Source organism: Microtus ochrogaster, chromosome X (assembly GCF_000317375.1).
Source record: "Microtus ochrogaster isolate Prairie Vole_2 chromosome X, MicOch1.0, whole genome shotgun sequence".
NCBI classification, from domain to species: domain Eukaryota; kingdom Metazoa; phylum Chordata; class Mammalia; order Rodentia; family Cricetidae; genus Microtus; species Microtus ochrogaster.
The window spans coordinates 45,432,234-45,448,832 of NC_022026.1; the positions used below are offsets into that span (position 1 = coordinate 45,432,234).

At 42.1% G+C, this 16,599-nt stretch overlaps 1 protein-coding gene across 2 annotated transcripts in view; it reads right to left on the reverse strand.

Moving 5' to 3' along the window:
• Positions 1 to 744: 744 nt before the first annotated feature.
• Cltrn (collectrin, amino acid transport regulator) overlaps positions 745 to 16,599 on the reverse strand; it is a 28,995-nt gene continuing 13,140 nt past the window's right edge. The window contains exons 4-6 of one of the 2 annotated variants that reach the window (XM_005358762.3): positions 13,338 to 13,451; positions 10,081 to 10,275; positions 745 to 1,456 (exon numbers count right to left, since the gene is read on the reverse strand). In XM_005358762.3, coding sequence (XP_005358819.1) covers positions 1,300 to 1,456; positions 10,081 to 10,275; positions 13,338 to 13,451 — 466 coding nt within the window. In that variant the 3' untranslated portion in view covers positions 745 to 1,299. The remainder of the gene's footprint in view (positions 1,457 to 10,080; positions 10,276 to 13,337; positions 13,452 to 16,599) is intronic. The other variant, XM_026784937.1, reaches the window with a different exon arrangement.

Sequence of the window (16,599 nt, forward strand, 5' to 3'; positions counted from 1 at the left end):
ACTGGGTTTTGATCCTACTGCACATACTGGCTTTTTGGGAGCCTAGGCTGTTTGGATGTTCACCTTACTAGACCTGGAAGGAAGTGGGAGGTCCTTGGACTCCCCACAGGGCAGGGAACCCTGACTGCTCTTCAGGCTTACGAGAGAGGGGAAGTTGATTGGGGTAGGGGGAGGGAAATGGGAGGCGGTGGCGGGGAGGAGACAGAAATCTTTAATAAATAAATAAATAATAATAAAAATAAATGTAAGAACTTCTGCTGAAAAGTAAAAAATGTCCACAAGACTCACAATTGAGAATGAGAGACACTGAAGGCATCTATGATAACCTCACCCCTGCCAAAAAGAAAGAGTAATTTTCAAATAAAAAAATACTATGCTGAAAAAGATAAAAATGTGAAGAATAAAAGTGTCTGCAAGCTAGGATGTACACAGAGCCAAGCATGGTGGCACACACCTTTGATCCCAGCACTCAGGAAGCAGAGGCAGGCGGATCTCTGTGAGTTCAAGGCCAGCCTGAACTCACAGAGCTCCAGTGAGCTCCAGGACATCCAGGATTGTTATACAGAGAAATCCTGTCTCAAAACAAAAACAAACAAACAATCAAATAAAAAAGATGTATACAAATAAAATCAACATATATTTCCAGGGCAGTAGATCAAATTAAATATAACTAATAAAGTTAGATTCACTGTGTTCCATGGTGTGAAAACAAGTCTCAAAACAGAGTCAGTCACATAGTCAAAATTAGATGCTTAGTGCTTTATTAAATTAGCATAGACAGGACTTGTACAAATTGCAAATAGTCAACAACAAATAAATCTGCTTGCCCCACCGAAAACTGATATGCAGAAAATATACAAGCAGCTGTTGACGTGAGAACAAAATAAAATTCCATTTTTATCCATCCTATATTTCCTTTTTTCTCACTTCATCATATACAGAGTAATAGATACAATATTTTTAGAAGATCCATTTTCAATGGTCTCTATGCCATTGTTACAGCTCTTCTCCACTGCGGGAAAATGATTTTTCCCCTTAGGTCTTCAAACTGTGAAATGCAATTATAGCCCTGACTTTATTTCTAGAAATGCTCAAATCACAAGCTGCAAACACACACGACCACACTTACACACTCAGTTATCAGGAAAAACGTCCTAGAATATTCTGAAAACTCAACACCTTATCATCTCAGTGGTCTTTGTGGGTATAATTCGTTGTCTACCACATTCAGGCATATTGAAAATTTCTTGCATAAAAAGAGGGGTGAAACCAAATAAATCTGCCAAGCAACTGCTACTCTCAGAGAGGAGTGAGGCGTTCATCCTCTGCCGAGAAGCCATCATTAATGTGCCCTCCCTTTGTGTCCAAGGGATCGCAGGGGATGCTATTTTCAATTGTGATTATGTTCTCACACTTGTCTTCTGCGTCTTCCACTCCAGGTGATCTTCTGCTGTTCCTAAAAGCACATTAAAAAAAAAAAGTTGAGTGGGGTCTAGGATGAGAAAACTTTGGCTGAATATGGTCTTGTTTACAAACGTGGAGTACAGAAAAGCACATGGGAAACTGAGAATTCAGAAATAATTGAGGGTGTGTACTTTCGAGGATCACAGCAGTTGATAAGGTAAAAAGACTACCAATAAGAAAATTATTGTGATTATCATGAGGGACTCTCCACAATGATGGGAGAAACTCAGGTGAGTCTCTGACAGACGAGGAGGTGGTGAAGGTTATTTGATAACGATCAAGATGGAATTTCCTAAAAAGCCCTGCAGGAGAGTCAGCGTTAATGTGATTTCAGGAATATTAGGTACACAAAAGGGGGGGGGAGAAGAGAAAGCTCTTCTTTACAGAAGAATTCTAGTTAATAAAGAAAGGGTAAGGGTAGTCGCCACTGCTATAATACTTGATTCTGCTCAGGCTCCTCAATGGGGTTATGTCCGCTGAATACTACCCATAGTTAGACAAACTGACAACTGCCTTCAGATGAGTACTGAGAAGAATCAAAATACTGAATTTTTTGTATTCTTGTCCCCCGCCAAATTTTTCCATCTGAAACTCAGAATCAGAAAGATGCACATTTCAGGATACAACTGTCTTGGACTCACTCAAAGGTAAGCATTCAACTAGGGGGATAGCCAGATCATCCCCTGTATCCATCCACTGTAGAACAATGACCGGGTGGATAGACAGCAAATTATTGATGGCTAGATGGATGGATGGATGATTGAACAAACAAGTGGATGAGCAGATGCACAAAGTTACTCAAACATTAATCCAATGTAGATGTTGGATGGAATCTATTATAAGTAGAAGGGAGGGAGGGAGGGAAGTATAAAAGGGAAAAATGAGAAGAAAGGAGGGAAGACATCTATATTAAGAAATTTCATGAATCACTTGTATTTTCTTTTAGTGGATGAAGAAAATCCTCATATTCCTACCTTAGGAATTAGGAGTTAATATCAATTTTTCCAGTTTTTACTGAGGACTTGTTAAATGATTGTAAATAGCTGACATTCATAATTAAAAACAAAGTAGCATTCCAATCCTGTAGATCCCAGTGTCATCATTTGACAGTACATGCCATTGTCAAATTGCACAAGTAATCCTCTCGGCAATCGCTGAGCAAGACTCATTGGATTGTAAACATTAACTCATAAAACTTTTGGCTTAATGCTGAGTTGGAAGTTTGGAGTTATCTTCAAAGACATGTTATTATGCTGTCTCATCCTTAAGGTGAAGACACATCACTGGCCTTCCAAATCCCAACAGTCAGCACAGACGTGTACATGACACTGTCAAATGATGAGGGGATCCTCCCACCAGGTCAATTTACTCACTGAAAGACCTAAAACATTTCAACACTTCCTTCTGTAGACAGGGATGCCATCATTTTCTATGTCTTCCAAAAAATCAAAATTAACTGGCATTGGTAACAGCGAATCGCCTCACTTCCTTTCATAGTATTCAACAATTGCTGACAACTACAAGCTGCGTTGGAAGACAACCCTTCACCTTAAAACAAGGATTCAACAACGGGAAAAACTCCAGATTCACTCATCCCCCCCCCTTCACTTTTAATGCTTTATAAAAGAGAGAAGAGATTTTTTCATAGGGATGAAATCCTATCAGAAAATGTGTATTTCTAAATGATCCTCAAAAACTGTGCAGTTTGGGAGAGTAAGATGGCTCAGTGGGTAAAAGCACTTGCTGTGCACGTCTAAAGGCCTGGGTGTGACCCCTGGAACCTACAGTAGAAGGAGAAGTTTGACTCTTGAAAGTTGCCCTCTGAGCTTCACACACATACTGTGGCCTGGACACACACACACACACACACACACACACACACACTAAATGAATAAAATTTTATTAGTCCAAATGCCCCTAAAATCGTTCCTTGGGCTTGGAGTGAATAACACTTTCTATAACACTAGATTTTAAACAGTCAGACCTTACTCAGAGTTATATGAGTCCATATGACAAAAATCTTGCCAGCATAGTAGTTCACATCATTACATATCAGTATTCAGAAGGCAGAGACAAATATTATCTATAAATTCAAGGCCAGCATGGACTATATAACGAGTTTGAGGCCAACCTGAGCCACATATTAAAACTTTGTCTCAAAACAAAAAAATTTAGTATACTTTTGTAATATGGGATACACACACACGCGGATATACTTACATACATATACACACTATCTGTGATATATGTATATATAAACATACTAAAATATGCAATGCAATAAAGCACGATTAATATAAAAACTCAGACAGAAAAATTAGGGTTTAATTTGAAGACCCGAAAAGCAAAGCAGCCAGCCACTGGCTCTTACCTTGACCTCAGTTCAAAAATGGCAATCCTGCCTCCAGGAATCTCAGCATGAAATGGAGACTGAGAGCTGTCTCCTCCCATATTATAATGCTCTCTAGTTCTGAGATTAAAGGTGTGTGTCACCACTGCCTGGCCTGTAAGGCTGACCAGCAGAACTGTTTTACCCTCTGGTCTCCAGGCAAGCTTTATTTATTAAAACACAAATGAAATGCCACTACAATTAAGGGTAACCTGAGGGAAAATGCCCATTGTTTACTAGACAGTGTCTTCTGTAAAATACAGTTTTGTGGGGTTGGAAGAATGACAGAGGGCTGAACATGTCAGATCAATACAAGGAACCTGGCCTCCCCCATTCCAATCACAAAGGACGAATAAGCCATCAGGTATCGCAGTGAATGGGAAATAAGTCAAAGAAAGATGTAAACAAGGGAAGGTGACTTTCTCTCCTCTCAAAGAAGGATCATTTCCCACCCAGAAAGAGCCAGAGGGAAATCCTTACAGAAACCTATCCAACTGAGCTGTGTTGGACCAAAATCAGGCACATCTGGTTTAGTAGGGTGACCTTGGGTCCAGTTGTTGAGAGGCTTGGTGCTGTTAGGCTTTAGAAACTGCGCTGTCAGGAACTTGCTAGCTGGCAGACAGGATAAGCAGCTCAAAGGTTATCTGACAACTTTATAGCCCTCTGTTACATTTCATAGCGTGTGCCATAAGAAACTGATCCAGTGGCTGGGAGCTGCTCTTAGTAAGGATAATAAAACTTAACTGTCTTTCTGGATTATTCTGATTTGATGTTCTGCTAAAAAACATGAGTTCTTATTCCTGAAAAACAGAATTGAATGTTAATGACTTCCACTGCCCCTGCAACAGCAGCTGATCCTCGAAAGGTATGAGGAAAGAAAGCTATGATGGAACTACCTCCTAGGAGCTTTGAGAGTGACTGCCCCTAGAAATTTAGAGAGAAGAGAGTCAAAAAGATGACACAAGAAATCTGAGGAGGCCCTCGAGGCTCCGGTGTGTCATGGACCAGAATAGGTTCTGTTCTGAGATAGAGAAATAATGAGTAAATGCAGAAAGGGTATCCATGTCTCTCTTCAAACAAAATAGGGCCCAAGAGCCAAGTCCCAAGAATGGCCAGGAAAAGAACTAAAGATAGACGAAATACATTTCTTAAACAGGACAGAACTAATTATTGGCAATTATTGGAACAGTCCTGGTGATCCATCTAAATAACATCTGATGGAGATGCCATTGCTCCTGGGTGATTTCGTGGACACTGCCGTATGGTGGAGTCAATAGGCTTTGGAATAAAGCTTCTCTGGCTACTTTCCAATCATGTGGCCCAGTAGGCAAGTTCTTTTGTATTAGTCAACAGCAGGAATAATGGTGATAAGAGTCTCCTTCATGGCATGAGTCACACGAGATATCTTCTCGGCTGCTTTTATTTCATTCTCACTACAATCTAGTGCAGATTTTCTTCTTACTGTTGTTTTTCAGAGGAAAACTGGGTTTCAAATATATGTATCAACTTTTCTCTTGGAAAGGAAATGATTCATGAAAGGAGCTGGCCCAGAACTCTATTTTAGATGCACCAGGCTCTACCCAAAACACACTAATTTCCTACTGCATGTATATTTTTTTATTTCCTTATTGATCATCCATTCTATGATAGGAGCTTTCGTACAGCTCACAGAAGACATGAACACAGATAATACAGATGGCCCTACCTACAGGGCAATCATTGTCTTGTTCTTTGTAATGGAGCAAGGTCAAGGACTTATGACCCTAGCTAATGTTCAGACATGAGCAGAGTCCTTACTATATTTGCTTATATGTTTCCAGTTACTCTTCTTTTCCTGTAAGCGCAGTCGTAAATCAGAACGCATCTGGGTTTCTAAAATTCCTCTTTCTTGTACAAAGCTGTAATCTTCTCACTAGTTTCTCATATTACAAGTTCACATTCAAGCTGGGCTTTGGTGGTTCACATCTGTAATACCAACAGAGGGAGACAGGCAGATCTCTGTGAGTCCAAGTCCAGCCTGGTCTACAGAGTGAGTTCCAGGACAGTCAGAGCTATATAGTGAAACCCTGTCTCAAAAATAAAAAAATAAACAAAAACTTCACATTCTTATAAACTGTATTACAAATAAAATTATGAATCAAACAGGAAATTTCCATGCTAATTGTTTACCCTTACTGTAATTAGAAATGTACCAATCTAAAGGGCCTCAGAAGGCCCCACTCCCTCTCTGAAGATTTACACACAGTTAAGGGTTGCTAGGGAAGGGAGAGATAATTTCCTCAGTGGTGTAGCCACTGGTAAGTTGCTGGTGCTCCTAAAAATAACTCATCACCCATACTTCTGTAAGCAACCCCAATGATACTCATTGGGTTACCACTCTCAACAAAACGACATCAAAGAAATGGGGGGACCAGTTGTTAGACATTACGTCCTTATTGTAGGTGAGAAAACTGAGACACATGGAAATTAGGTGACTTGATGAAGTTTATATATGTAAGTGACACAGCATGTGAGTTTACCTAGTTTGAACTCTAGTCCACCCAATCCAGCAGCTCTAAAGTCAGCATAATGCTGTCATTAACAAAACTAACAGAATGACTACAGCCTTGCTCCAGATAGTTCCTCCATCAGAAGTCTAGGCACGCATTCATCTCAGACAACTTTATCATGCCTCTCCAGAGAAGCAGAATAGTAGCTTAAATGACCACACAGTCCCTTCAGGTCTTCCCGGTCTACGATTTTGGAACACAGCAACTGTGCATGCGCCATGGCATGAGTGTGGAGGTCAGAAGACAACTTGCAGGAGTCTGTTTGCTTCTGTTATGTGGGTCCCAGGGAGCAAACTCAGGACGTTTACCTTAACTGCTGAGCCTTCTCTGCTGGGCCAAGCCCAACATTTCATTAGCTTTCTTCCTCAAGACTGCAAAAAAAAAAAAAAACAATCCCTACCTTTTCTATGATTTAAGCGGGTTTTCAGATCAGACACGGCCACATATACCTCTAATCTCAGTTTATGGGAGGCAAAGACGTGACAATCAGTTCAAGGTCATCCTCCAATATAGAATTAATTCCACACCAGCCTGGGCTACATGATAGCCTGCCTCAAGAAAATGGGCAGGCTTTCCCCAACTTCAAACTGGACCCTTTCCTCATCTTTGAAGCAATATTTTACCAAAGAGAAAAATCACCACAGGTCATATCAAGCTTAAGACACACAATTTCCCTCCAGGAGGTCACCGTAATTGTCCTGAATGTATCTGATAATCGTTGATCCTTTCCAGATTTACAGAAAAGATTTGTCCATCTGTTTTCCGAGTTTGGATGTGAAATGAATTTGTGAAAGCAGAGTTGTAACAGCAGCCTCGCTTCTCCCAGGTAACAGATTATGATGCTACGCCGCCAATTATTATATTACTGCAGAATCTGTTTGGAAGGAAATAGCTGATCCCATCACAAACTTAGCTGAAAGAGCAGCAAATGGCAAGACAATAAAACATCAGTAACGACTAACACTTGCGGAGCACTCATCCGCCAGGACCCACCCTGAGCACTCTCCCGTACTAAAGTCTTTCATCCTGTCAAGTTCATCAGTTCCAGTACACTTCGCTTTTCAGATGAGGAAAGGTATCTCCATGCAGCCAGCAAAAGTAAATTTAACCAGAATGACTCTAGGACCACAAAGTCATATTCTCCTCCCAAACTCAGTTTCCCTGCCTCCTTGTTTGTACTTGCATACAGCTAATGGGTTTGATGTGAGAGTGTAATCTAAGAAATCAATACTTTAAACCTAAGCAGTTTAGCTCCTGAGTCCATTCTTTTAACTCCTACATTATATCCTACAAATAAGGCAATTGGGAATCAAGCAAATGACATCAATTGGCAAAGGTTTCAAATGGCTTGAAATCACAGAAGTATACCATCTCAGAATGAACACAAACTTTAAAGTGCTGAATATCAACTTTCAAATATGGCAAGAGAATGTGTCTTGATATTCTAAAGCCCAAAACAAATGCATGCCCCATATCAAAGGAGTTGGCATTTCATGCCATGATCACCTAGAAAAGTCAAGCAAGTACCACCTGATCCTAATCTTTGGACACAGTTTAAAGCATAGACATATACACATTTTTCCCATAGTGTTTCTTTTACCATTTGTGGGGGAACTGGAAATATCTGAAACTGAAAATGCTTCTGTTAGCAACTAGGAAAACAAAGGGAAAGTAGTAAATGTGGGGAGAGGCATTTAATCCAACACACATTTGGTCAAACACACCCCGTATGCCCCAGTTGTCTACCCTTTCACAAACCACGCCCCTGTGATTTTAGAATGTATGCATGTCCCCATGAGGGCCACTTTACAGAATTTTTGTCTCTGTATTAGAAAGGAAATGTTCAGACAGGTTTAGTGAAGAATTAAGGTTGGGGGCTGGAGAGATGCCTCAGCTTTTAAGGCTGTGCACTGCTTGAACAGAGGACTGGAGTCGGAGTCCCAGCACCGCATCAGGTGGTTCACAACCCCTTAGCATGCCAGCTTCAGGGGGACCTAACATCTCTGGGCTCTTCAGGCTTCTGCTCTCATGAGCACATACCCGCAACACACACATGCACAGAATTTACAAACATAAAAGTATTTTTTAAGTTGAGGAAGTTTCATCTTCCTCTCTAAATTAGAGATACTTATAACCGGAAATACATTCTCCTTTCTTCATGCTGAGAAATTCCATCTCCTCTACTTGCTGCTACATCAGTAACTGCCACGGATCTGAAATTTTGTTTTGAAGCAGTCTCAATAACTTAGACATTATACCTTGTCTTACTGAATGCAGGAAAATGAACTCTAGAAGCGGGACACTACGTGTAAGGTGGTAAATTGAATATGTGAAAATTAAATAAATTAGAACAACCTGGGCAGTATCACACTGCATCTCCTTCAAGTACTCTAATTTAGTGAAGCTGAGTCTGCCACAGAAACTGCACATCAACCAAATGTTCCAGATGTTTCTGATTCAGGGCATTGGTCCAAACGCCACAAGCAGTAGGGCTCATTACAAACAAACGAGGGACCAGTAGCCATTAGTAGAAGAGCAGGCTGACACAGCTGGAGCATCGAGAACAGGAGTTTGAGCTACCAGCCCTGGCTGAACAAAGGTAGGAAGTCGTTGAAACATCTGTGCAGCTGTGGGCACTTACACTCATACTGCTACCAAAAGATAACTCCTCCTACCCCAAACTGTGTTTTTCTCTGTGTATCAAGCTTACAAAATTACAACACAAACTCCAAACTGCGCAGAGTCATCTGAGAGGATAAGTCTCACTTTATCAGGTTTGTCTCTGGGTTTTCATGTCTGTGAGGCCTGTTTTGGTTAGTAATTCATGTGGGAAGGCTCAGCCCACTCTGGCCAGCAGCATTCCTCAGGCAGGTGGTTCTGGGCTGTGTAAGAAAGCTAGCTAAAAGCCAGATGCTTTACTCTGAGCACTCAGGAGGCAGAGGCAGGTTGATTTCTGTGAGTTCAAGGCCAGCCTGGTCTACAGAGCAAGTTCCCAGACAGTCAGTGCTACACAGAGAAGCCCTGTCTTGTGGGGTGGGGGGTGGGAGTGGAAGCTAGCTAAGCATAAGTCTATGAAAGAGGCTGAATGTGAACCAGCAAGAAACTCACGGTTCCTGCCTGTGAGTTTCTGCCCTGACGTCTCTCCAGTGATGGACTATAATCTGAAAGAAGAAAGAAACCCTTCTCCCCCCCTATATTGTTTTTGGTCAGTGTTTTATCATAGCAACAGAAAGGAAACTAGAACACAGATATTAGACTCAAGTCTGGATACAAGACAGTATATTGTACAGTATACAATAGAGGAAAACCAGAGTGGTAGCTCACTGGATAAAAGTGCTTGTAATGTAAACCTGATGACCTGAGTTTGATCGCTGGGGCTCACATATAGGGGTAAGGAGAAGACTGACAGAATAAATTGTCTTCTCTGACCTACACACACACACGGGGGGGGGGGTCATACATGAACACATAATAATAAAGAGAACAGGATGGAATAAAGGAAGATAATAATGGAAGGAACCTCATTAAATTAGAGACACTGAAGTCTAAAAACATTGAAAGATAAGATCATGATTGTTATTTTGTAAGTCATGACTTTTGTAAGTTTTAGACATTACTTTAAACCAATCATGAGAAAATACACAAATATTCCTTAAATCGTCCCTCTAAACATCTTACCTCCGTCGTTGCCGGATTCCTGATAGAACCAGTAGTGCAATGGCAACTATGACAATGCAAAATATCACACCAAATACAATAATCCAGACGGGCACAGCTGGATCCGTGGGGGGTGCAAGAGTGGAAGGAATTTTTAAAAATTCCAGAGTATTGTCATCCAAAAAGAAGGCATTATTGATCCGGTTCCTATTCATTCTAAAAGGCAATGAACATTTTAAAATACCAATTAAATAAGACAGAAATAAACACATTAGAAACAAAGTACAGGCCCATTTCTCTACCGATACAAAATGACCTTTGAGCTTTGTCCCCTCCCCATCCCCCGTTTTACTTCTTGAGAGATATCATCTAGATTTGAATGAATAACAGAACTCTAGTTAAGATGGCTTACATAAATACCAGGCATTTCTTTAAATTAAAATATTTGTAAAGGTGCTTCTCTATGACTATACACAATGGTCATTCAGGAGTCCGAAAGTCTAAAAGCATATGAAGGCAAATGTGTTTGTTTCCCTAGGGGGAGAGAAATCTGCACTTTGAGTGCTGACTACAGTCAGATTGGTAGTGAACATTTCTTTAGCTGAAAAAAAAAAGTTCATTTCTATTCAGAATTTGCAAAAATAGTTCTTGAAGACATTTTATTTGTTGGTTGGTGGGTTGGTTTAATGTGTGTGGCAGGGAGGTTGAGTGTATTTATGTGTGCCACAGAAACCCTCAGAGGTCAGACAAAGGCATCAGATCCCCTGGAACTGGAGTTGTAAATGTTTCTGAACTGCCATATGAGATCTTGAGGCCACATTCGGGTACTCTGCAAGAATAGTAAGTGCTTTTAACCACTGAGTCATCTCTCCAACCCTTTGGAGAGAATTTTATGACCTTTACTGAATGTTCTTTACACAAGCAAACTTCATCTATACTTAAGAGTATCCCTGGGCTGGAGAGATGGCTCAGCGGCTAAGAGCACTGTCTGCTCTTCCAGAGGTCTTGAGTTCAATTCCCAGCAACCACATGGTGGTTCACAACTGTTTGTAGTAAGATCTGGCACCCTCTTCTGGCCTACAGGCATACATGCAGACAGAACACTGTGGAATCAATAAACTTTTTTTTTTAAAAAAAGAAAAAAGAGTATTACTGATGAATAGGAAACAGAACATGAGACTGTAGAATAAAATTTCCCAATAACTACATTTTTGTTGTTATTTTTCTTTGAGACAGGGTCTCATCATATAGCTATTGCTGGCCCAGAGCTCACTATGTAGACCAGGCTGGCACTGAACTCAGAGATCCACCTACCTCTGCTTCCCCAGAGCTGGGATTAAAGACATGAGCCACCACACCCAGCTCTAACAGCTGTTTTGTTTTGTTTTGTTTTAAGTGTAAAGAAATAGGAAAACAAATTGTAACAATTGGATATATCCCATATATTAAATAAAATATAATTTCAACATACCAATATTCAGTTGATTCCGATTTTGTCTAATACTATTTAATATTTTGTGTGCATCTCATTTTGGACTAGCTGTAATTCAAATGCTTGGTAGACATATTTATCTAGTAGCTTCAGGATTGGGCAATCCTGGTCTAAAGCAGTGACTTGCAGACCAAACAATGGATCATCAGGAAAGATTTCCATCAGCAAACTATGCCGAGGGTTGAGGATGTCGTTCAGTGGTGCATAACAACTTAGTATGTGCAAAGCTGAGCTCCATCCCCAACCCACCAAAACTCACAAATCTATGTTCTGCCATGACCACTCACATATATGAAAAAGAACTCCAGTAGCAAGGTGGTAATTTAAATGTCATTTTAGCAAATTATGGAATGTTTTCCTTTTCTAATAATCTAATCTTTTAAAATCTTTGTGCGTGTGTGTGTTTATAGTGTGTGTGTGTGTGTGTGTGTGCGCGCGCGCGTGCGCGCGCCCGCGCACACATATTTAGCGTATGAGTGCCCCAGGTGTACCTGGAGATTATTGACAACAACCACAGATGCCAGTTCTCGCCGTCATCTTTGAAGCAGGTTCACTTTGTTGTTCTCCATGAATACGCCCAGCCAGCTGCCCCATGAGTTTCCCCAGATTCCCTCGCTTCTGCCTCCCATCTTGATATAGGATCCCTAAGATGACTGACATGGGCCACTGTGCTGGTTTTGTGTTGATTTGGGATCCACATTTGGGTACTCATGCTTCGTGGCAAGCGCTTTATTTGCTGAAGCATCTCCCCAGCTCTCGTAATCCAATCTTGATTATGAAAAGGCAAACCTTTTCCCAAAATAATGAGCATCATTGCTGAGCTATAACTGGAAGGAATATGAAAAGTTTCTCCACACCCTTGCTCCATCTTTCTGCTTGATTAACTCTTTGTTGCTATCTTGGTCCACACCAAGCAGTGACTTGCAGACCAAACAATGGGTCATCAGGAAAGATTTCCATCAGCAAACTATGCCAAGGGTTGAGGATGTTGTTCTGTCTCCTCGGGTAGACTGGAAGTTCTATCCGGGTACAGATAATATCACCTCCACCACTGGAATCCTTCCCTAGGGATCAGACACCCTAGATATTTTTTACTCAAGACCTGGGATGAATTACTCCAGTCCTCACAGGGAGCTATAACAGACACTTTTGAACTGGTTGTTCATGTCCACACCATACATGTGACTATGCTAACCCAGATTTTAAAATTATCGTGAAAATGGCAACAAGTAGAATGAATATGATCATGGCATGTCATATTAATGTATAAAAATGTCCAGTGAAACCCAGTACTTTGTACAATTAATATATGCAAATAAAGTTTAAGTCAATTTAAAAAACCACTATAGATATGATAGCAACATATTTGGAGTTGGCTCTTCACTCTTAGTTAAGATTTAGACAAGAGTTTCTAAACCACAGCACAATTGACATTTGAGGTCAAGTAATTTTTGAGGGAGGCGCTGTCCTGTACATAGCAGGGTGGATAGCAACATCCCTAGCTTCCGTCTGCTTAGTATGGGTGGTGCCTCCTTCTCCTCCAGTTGTGACAAGAAAAATGTGTCCAAACATTACCAACCATTTGTTTCCTTGGAGGCAAATTGCTACTGAATAAAAATTACTAATCTCCACTAATCTCCGATGAAAATGAACTGAATGGCACACTTGACACTTTAATCAATGCCTCATGTATGGAGTGGAGTGAGATTTCTTCAGTGCCCATGAAAACAGTGGAGCTCGTCAGCGAGATGATGGATCAGTAGACAGCATATGTGGGTATGCTTACCTTATGGCTGACTGTACTTCAGCTGCAGGAAGAGTATGGTTTTTGGAAGGGTCTGTCACCACAAACCAGAATGATACCCTCTGGGTTACGTTGCAAAGCAGGACATGGGAAATTCTGCAGAAATGAGGGAGATGTGTTACAAGAACATCATCACAAAGGTAGGGAAACTATTCACACTCTGATGTGATTTCCAGTTCATGAGGGACCAGACATGTGTGAGAAGATGTTTTTACCATTGGAAAGAATGTCTTAAGAAGATAGACATTTCACCAGGCGGTGGTGGTGCACGCCTTTGATCCCAGCACTCGGGAGGCAGGTGAATCTCTGAGTTCGAGACAAACCTGGTCTACAGAGTGAATTCCAGGATAGCCAGAGCTACACAGAGAAACTCTGTCTCTTGGGGGTATAAAAAGAAGAAGATAAAATTTCACTTTCTGGTTGGATTTAAGGTCTGCTCCACAGGAGGAAGCACAGGCCTAGTACTGCAAATCTGGCCAAGAACCCACGGTTAGGGAGCTCCTAAGCCCCAGGATGAAGCTACTACTATTATCTTGCTAAGTGGACACGGCACCTACTGCTCTCTAAATTTGTATCCATATATACCCATAGATGAGTGCAGCTCTCAGACCTCACCAGACAAGTTTCTTTGTGCAGTGGATGGCCGCTGATGCAGAAGCCCACAATTGATGGAAGCACAGAGAAAAAATGTCAGTGAAATGCTTAGCCACGAGGGGGGCACCTGAATCATCCTCACTCAAAGACTCAGGGACTATAGAGGAAGAGGGGGCAGAAAGAATGCAAGAGACAGAAGGAAGGGAAGACTGGAGCAAAACAGTGTCTTCTGGATGTGACAGGACTCCTGTAGGCACGAACTCACAATATGTTTGCCAGCACAAGGAGCGCACAAGATTAGGCCAATAAGCCTTCTAGCATGGAGCAGGGAGGAGCTGACAAGCCCCCACCTCCAACTCTGAAGAGTTATTGACAAGTTGATGGCTTTGTTGGGGGGGGGTCAGTTTTCTTTAAGGCCCTGGAAGTTTGATCACACAGCCGTGGATGCCTCTGTGCCCATGAGTGTATAAGCAATACAGACTGGTTTAGGATTGGTTTTTAAGAGGACACTAACTTGGGATGGGGTGGGGATGTGGGGGTAGGTCTGGGAGGAGCTAGAGGGAGAAGTAGGCCTGGGGTGGGGGTGACAGTAATCAAAATACATTGTATAAATTCGACATGAGGCCAGGTGTGATGGCACACGCCTTCAATCCTAGCACTCAGGAGGCAGAGACAGGTGGATCTCTGAGTCTGAGGCCAGCCAGGTCTACATAGTGAGTTCCAGGACAGCTAGGGCTACATAATAAAATGACCTTCTCCCAATGCCATCCCCAAAAAACTCAAAAAATTAATAAAAGTATTATATTAAGAATACAAATTGTAGTCTGGTGATAGCGGCACATGCCTTTAATCCCAGCACTTGGAAGGCAGAGGCAAGTGGATCTCTGAGTTCAAGGCCAGCCTGGTCTACAGAACAAGTTCTAGGACAGGCACCAAAGCTATTCAGAGAAACCCTGTCTCACAAAAAAAGTGAAAATTGTATAGAAGATCTAATTATTTCAAAATCATATGCTCAGGGATCATGCCTTAAAGGATCCGCCAAAAAAAAAATGGTGTGATTTGGCAATAAGATGAGCAGAGATCATTGTTCATCACCAAGTAGCTGACAGTCTCCCTGCTTCCTCAGCACAGGGCCTCTGTCTCAATCACAGAAGCCTCCGTGTTTTCTCATCAAGTCTACAGATGTTCTGTCCAGTCACCCGCCCAATAAAAGCTATTGTCAACTCTTTATTCAATGGTTGCTCTGTCTCCACCTCTCTTTCCCTATACTGTTGGGACCATTAAGCAGGGCCTTCCCAATGGAGTTCCGTGGGTAAGTTCACAAGGAGAACAGTTTGCTTTATGCCACCCTGAACAGGCCTCCAAACAAATCACTCTTGACCCTGTGGTCTTTCAACCGCAACTTGGAAATGTGATACCCTCTGTTCTCTACATATGGGTTACTCATAAAAGTGAAAAGAAAAACGACGTCAGTGTTCAAAGACATGAAAATCTTTACGAGGGTGGATGAAAGCTGAAAATTATAGGAGGAGCCACAGTAAACAAAGCTAGCATTAAAACGTAAGTCCTGCATGTTGTTCACCATCTCCTAGAAGACAACTACAACAGCATGACCCTGAGGCATGATCATCCGGCCCACAAGAATGAGACACATTAATCACCCCCATGGAAGAGACCAGGACAGTGCTTTTCCTTACAAGACTATTCAAGCCTATATTGTTGAAAGCTAGAAATCCTTCTGCCGGTAGCTACGTGTGAGAAGTTGTCTCTTTTCTTCCTTTCTGTGTCAGGCACAAAAGGAGAAGCAAGTGCCCTCCACCCAGAGCTAAGTGTCTGGGACCAGCAATGGGAAGCATGGGGGATTAACTTCCTTGTCTTCCAGGCAGCATCTCTTCCAGCCACCGCTACCAACAGGCATTAAAATGGAGTGTGGGGGGGGGGAAGCTGAGGGCAGAGGTTCAAAGTGGGCCCTTTGACAGTCAGAGAGCCTGGTATCAGCTAGCTCAGGTGTGGCCCATGCAGTTCCTAATAGTACAGGTTTATTTGTGCCCTTTAGAAGCTAAGCCAGTAGTTCTCAACCTGTGGGTCATGACCCCTTTGGGAATCAAATGACCCTTTCACACTGGCCACATATCAGATAACCTGCATATCAGATATTTACATTACAACTCATAGCTATAGCAAAACCACAGTTATGAAGTAACAATGAAAATAGTTTTATGGTTGGGGTCACCACAACATAAGGAACTATATGAAAGGGTTGCAGCATTAGGAAGGTTGAGAACCACTGCTCTAAACAGTAGCAGCTCCTGATGACACTGTGTCTGTGGTCACCAACCTGGCCAGTCAGGTAGGCAGAGGGTCCCTGGCCTCCTTCGTGTTTTGCTTGTGCCCTAAGCCCAACTACCTGTCTCTCCAGTCCTGTGTGTTTTGCTGGCCAAGCCCTCAGATGTGGGGAGGGAAACCACCCTCTCAAAAGCTACTAAACCACCTGCTCCCTCCTGAGATGGGCAACTGAGCAGGTACCAGCTCAGGTACCTGGACACAAAGTCAGGTGGGCAGAGGATCTTGCAGGGGCACTTTGCCAGAAAGCAGGGACCCCCTCTGGCCCCGACCAGGCCCTCTGATCCCAGGTCACATGCTTCAGCTT